At 42.5% G+C, this 6,000-nt stretch overlaps 1 protein-coding gene across 1 annotated transcript in view; it reads left to right on the top strand.

Annotated features, from left to right (window-relative positions):
* Positions 1-287: 287 nt before the first annotated feature.
* LOC139288519 (cadherin-4-like) overlaps positions 288-6,000 on the top strand; it is a 207,182-nt gene continuing 201,469 nt past the window's right edge. Inside the window, exons 1-2 of the mRNA XM_070909829.1 lie at positions 288-344; positions 1,642-1,753. Of these exons, the coding sequence (XP_070765930.1) occupies positions 288-344; positions 1,642-1,753 (169 nt within the window). The remainder of the gene's footprint in view (positions 345-1,641; positions 1,754-6,000) is intronic.

Below are 6,000 nucleotides of genomic sequence, written 5' to 3'. Positions count from 1 at the left end.
GAGTGTTTCTTTAAGTGCGTGTGTGGAGTTTTCCTGCACCGGGTGATAGGAGGGGTTGGAGAGTGACGCTGGCTGCGCTTTGGTGCTGAGCGGAGCGCTCACCTGCAGATGAGAGAGCCGGGGAAACTCGGGGCAGAGCTGCAGCACACTCACGGAGCACAAGGAGGGACGTAACGAACAGTCTGACCAAGAAAGGGGGGGAATTACACAATTACTGGAGAAGAATTACGAATCGACCCTCTTTCTGGTTCCTCGTTTAGGCAGCCCTGGCTCGCTTGCTCGCCACGATGAGAACTGACTTCGCTCTGGTCCTGACAGCAGCCCTTCTTCTTGACACATTCTGGGTGAGATGTCTCTGTTTTTTTTTAGTACAGCTGATGATGTGTAAAGGAGTTGTGAGAGTACAAGACGCAGCGTTTCAATGTGCAGGGTTTCAAAGCTGTAGCGCACAAGCTTGAATAAAGTCATGTAGTCGGATGGAGTCCAGTGTCAGTCCAGTGTGCTGCAGCAGCAGCGCAGCGCCGGTCGTTATTTCCCAACAAGTACGCTAATTGGTTCCCCAATGAATTTCGCTGTGTAAGAGAAAAAATAAAGAAGAAAGTAAGAGTTAACGGCCCAGTGTTGTCCGCTCTGATCCTCGTCAGGTTTTCTCCGGATCGCTTCATCACGTTCATCACTGGGCTGCAATATCCTACACAAGTTAAAATGACTGCACAATTTAATCACCCAGGGTGATCCCTTTCTTCCCATCAAACTCACTTAGTCATCTCGCTTATTTTAGCAGCACATTCCTTGGCTTGCCTGGCCTACAAGCAGTTAAACTTTTTTTTTTGTTATAGTTATAAGGTGCTTTTCAACCTTTTGTCGCCATTTAATCAATAAGAGCTGAATTAAGTCGGCGCTGGTGGGCTACTCTTCATTGCGCACCAAGTGGCTCAGCTGAATCTGGCTAAAGACATTGCTCTCACATTGTGTAGGCTACATTTAGGAAAATTACACTTAGACATTTTACTCCTGCGTTTTTTCCCTCCCAAGAGCAGAGTACCTAGTGCGTTATACCTCCTCTTCATTGAGACTCCAGCCAGCCTTGGCACCGGTGTGTGCGTGCGTGTGTGTGTGTTTGCGTGTGTGTGTGTGTTTGAGTGTGCCCGCGCACATTTACTTGTACGCTGTAGTGGCTCTAGTGGGTCAGATCGTTCAATTTAACCAACAGTGAGCACTAAATGTTGGGTGCAAAGTTTTCTGCACACCATTTGAGTAGTGCACACGCACATCTCGCACACAAGCACGGCTCAGTTCCTCCTTAGTCAGGAGTGAGAAAGAAATTTGCTGCATTCATGCAGTTTTCTTTTAGTGTGTGTATGCTGTGTGTCTCACTTAACCCAGAGCACAATACTTAAAAATGGTCCTCATTTCATTATGGGCGAGTTACTCAGCACATTTTATCAGCCATTGTCTCAGTGTGTGTGTTTAATCAGCCTGTGCCTACCAGGAGCATATAGTTGGTAAACTTGTTGAATAAATTTCCACTAACTGCTGTGCTATATGCTGCTATTCTCCAAGGCTCTGGGCCAAAGAGAAGCTAGAAATCAATGGAATCCATGTTTATCGATGTCTTACATTGTATTCTCTTCTTTCCAGAGGAATAATGGGGAGCATGCTTCCAAAGGTCCCTGCCGAGCTGGCTTCTCACAAAGCTTCTACTCTGTGTTGATTTCAAGGGATGTACTTCAAGGCCAGGGCATACCTAAAGGTAAGACCTTTAATTGGCTAGTCAGTTCTTTTATGTTTTGTAAAGAAGATTTAGAGTGCGAGTCAAAGAACTCCCTCTCTGCATTGAGGCCAGTGAAAGGGAATTTGCGTGGTGACTAAGTTGTCTTTCAATGTCATGCCATGTAATCTTTAGATTATTGAAGTAGCACTTATGCATCTGGAAAAATTATGAAAAAGTAAAAGGTTGAATTCTGATGCATGTGTTTGAAGCTGGTGACTTTCAGAAGTGACCTCATCAGGAGCAAGTCAGGGCTGTAAAGTCAGTACATTGGTCTGCTGTTGTAATGTAGTAACGGAGGGCTTCAGACGAAGCACCACACAAACATGTTTTTAACATTTTTAAACAAAAATAAGGAGATGCTTTATTACTCCAAATCGGTCTGTTACTTTTTAGGGTACGTGTGCTATTTTATTGAGTTTTTTTGACATTGCTCAACCTCTTCAACATTATTATTATTATTATTATTAAAACTATCTTCATCACTATAATCTTATGTACTATCACCTTCACACTCTAACGTCTTACCCAGTTGTGTGTGTGTTGCTCCAATTACACAGTGAGCCAACCAAGTTTGAGGGCCCGATAGTGCAGGAAATGGAATCGACATCCTGTGTCTAATCTGGCACTGCTCCTGCCAATGTGGGCTAATTGCAATTCTCTATTGATCCCAATGGTTTTTTCTCATAGCTCAGCTAAGCTGTATTGTTTTGCTGTGGGCGCACAATAGCTCTTTTGTGGGTCGACTGTGTCTTCGGCAGCTGCACAGTATATATTTCTCACTCTCCTTAACAGTGAGAGACCTGCCGGGGATACAGCTGTCTAGACTCTCTCTCTTGAGTGTGTGCGTGCACACAGACACACACAGGCGTTGTAGATTAAGGATATACAGTACAATACGATTCAGTATGTTATGTTTTGGGTTGTTTTCTCTCTTGTGTTTATATTTGTGTTTGTCCTTCGCTGGAGTGATATAAGTCTGGGGGAAACTCGGCTTGATTTTAGTATTTCATTAACTTCAGTGTATTGTTGCTTGGGATTGGATATGGGACATTGTCGCTGATAGTGAGCTTGCTCTCTGTGTGGTAGTGATGTCTTCAGCCCAGCAGGGGGTGTCAACACAATCACAAACAACCACAGAATGAGCCATCACGGCTGCACGGGAGCCATTTATTTCAGAGAGCATTATTTATCTGTTTTGGTCTCAGGGAGATGAAATTGTCTCTGTGTCTCCTTTCAGACATAGACTAATCTTTAGTGGTCTAACAGGGTTGTTTTCAGCATTCAGAATTCAATTTACCACCAACAGTTGATGCTTTAGTTTGATTTTGCTGCACACATTCTTTTCTAACGTAAGCCACACAAAAGTCCTGTGTTATCAGGCCAAATAAACCATGTCAGTCTCCACTCATAAAACATACAGACTTGTAATTAATTTACCGTGCTCCCTTAAATCACATTCAAAGCATATGCTCTAATTTAACATTTATCATGTGCTTCCTCTGTGCTGTTTAAAAGGATCCTGTTAAAGTAACATGTTCTCATCTTTGCCGTGACACACTCACAGCTGCAATGTCGTCTCAATGTGCGTCTGAGAACACAGCTGCAGTGGCCAGTAACACACATATCCACATATACACATACACACACACACACACACACAGACACACATCGTATGTGATTTACAGGGCTCAGGCAGTTGATTTATAGTTGTTAAGGGTGTCACTGGAGGGAGGCAGGAAGCTACTCTGGAAAGGCTTTAATAATAACATTGTTTAACCCAAAACCGTCAGATGGGGGAAGGAGTAATGACACCCACTCATGCACACCCTCATTCACGCACACACACACAAACATATATATATTCACGTTAGCCACCGGGGGAATAATGGGAAGGACAGAACTAGGACCTTGGTGATGATGGGGAGGATGCCTGGGTCTAGACAGGAGGTCAGTAGAGAGGAGGAGGGTGTTAGATTTCACATTTTATCATTTTGAGTCACTCTGAAGTACCAAATTGCCTAAAATGTAAAAGACTAGTGTACTAGTGAAACCACAACATCAAATATTAATAATAACATCAAAGTTGAGAACAAAGCCAAGGCCAAATCTTTTTTTTTTATGGTACAATCTTAGATATATTGTCCAAAGTGTATGAAAGATATTTAGTTTTATTATTGCGTCTTTGTGTAAAAAATGTTCTGCTTTGTTAGTCATTTTTATTTTCAGCCTTCTCATGAGTCATTTTCAGCTTCCCATGGCTTTGGTTTTGATTAATCTTCCTTTTAATGAGCAGTGATGCTCATTCAGATCACTTCCTGAACGTTCTTGGTGTTCTGGCCAACTGAGGGGTTTCATTGATAAACACAGTGTGTGCAATAACTTATAAGTATAAATTCTACACCCTACATTGTTCCTGCAGAGTGAATTGATTTGCCCTCTATTCATCTGGAAACCCCTGCCAGTTACCAAAGTTAATGGCTGAAACACATAAAAACGGCTTAGTTTGTGCTGGTAGATTAAAAAGGGGATTGTAAAGTGGACATTTATTTTAAAATTTGACTTGCTGAGTATCAATGATGTTGGTTCAGACAATGTATTTATTTACATTTTAGCAGCAAATTGATTACCATTTTAACTCACTATTAGCATTCACTCTCAAACCACAGTTTCCTTAAATCTATATAACAAATTTCCAGTGGGTGTAGAAAAGTACAGTCAGTTGTTAAAATGATTTGAAGGTTTGATATTCAGATCAACAATAGACGCTGTCACGATGTTTGGAGTGTTTTGCATCCCACAGACAAGAGAGAGTATGAGTTGGGCCCTGGCCAGACTCACTCAGATAAACAGAGACAGCTAACGTAACCTCATCCCATGTGTCCCTGCATCCCTCTGCTGATTCTGTTCCTGGTAATGAAAGCCAGGGATGGTGGTTTCAGCTCAGTGAGCCCACTCTGCTGACCTTGGACTTTGTTTGGGTTACTGGTGGTTTTGGGCAGTCCTCACTTTCTGTATGTGTGATTGTGGCTGTGTTTGTCTGAGTGTGTGTGTGTGTGTGAGAGAGAGAGAGATAGAGAGAGAAAGGGGAATTGAAAGACAGATTTGGTCAGTTCTGATGTGTGGATGTGCTTCTTTTGGACATGTCAGTACCTGAGCTATATCGATGCTGACGTCCACAGTGTAGCTTCTCAGAGGGAACTAGAGATTTTCTCTGCAGTCATCACTTTGTTTTTAGAAACTCCACTGATGCTTGGCTCCTTTCTGAGACTTAGATCCCTCTAGTAACTCATCAGCCAGAATGAATGGCCTGAATGTGTGTACTGAGGTGACCATATCTGTCCTTAACCCTCCTGGCCGGGCTCAGGATTGCTATTGCACTCATAAATACATTTACTGATGCACTGTAAGCACTATTTATCTCTCTCTCACCCTTACATACTCACATATACACACTCTCTCACCCTCTTACACACACACACACACACACACACACACACACACACACACACACACACACACACACACACACTCAGACAAACACAGCCACAATCACACATACAGAAAGTGAGGACTGCCCAAAACCACCAGTAACCCAAACAAAGTCCAAGGCATATTCTGGCTGTTGCCCACTAGGAGGATAACCAGAAAACAGGAGAAATGGATCAGAGAGCTTTGCCTTCTGAATAAAAGAAATTGTTCAGAGCTGTAATTTTCTCCAGGATAATATTTCCAAAAATCTCCTCCAGTGGGCATCCAGAAGGCCCCGGGTGATGAGTCTCTCTTGCCTTGGTTGGTGAGCTTTCTTTTGAGGCTTTAGGTGCTTTTTCAAAATCCAATAGGCAGGCTGTTACTTTGCTGTAGGCTTTGTATTCTGTAACATCATTTTGCAACTTGAAGCGCAGAAGTTGATATACAGTAAGTATCAATTTCACCCCCAGTTTAATGCGCATAAGTATTTTCACATAGCAAAAAATGGCTCAATATCACAAATAACCTGGATCCTCTGCCACAGATATTAATAATACACCAATAATTAGAATAAAGTTACCATCCCCTTCGACACAAAATCAGAGCTGACACACACTCTTCAGTGGTTCTGAGTGCTACTGATGTGGGGACAGAAGTCCGCTTCAAGGAGTGACTCATAGGAGCCTGAATAAAAGATGCCATTTCTTTTCACACGCTCTATAGGGATGGACAATACATCAATTTTCTCTTTCCCTTTA

This window comes from Enoplosus armatus, chromosome 8 (genome assembly GCF_043641665.1).
Source record: "Enoplosus armatus isolate fEnoArm2 chromosome 8, fEnoArm2.hap1, whole genome shotgun sequence".
In the NCBI taxonomy this organism is placed as follows: domain Eukaryota; kingdom Metazoa; phylum Chordata; class Actinopteri; order Centrarchiformes; family Enoplosidae; genus Enoplosus; species Enoplosus armatus.
This window is presented reverse-complemented; position numbering and strand designations above follow the sequence as displayed.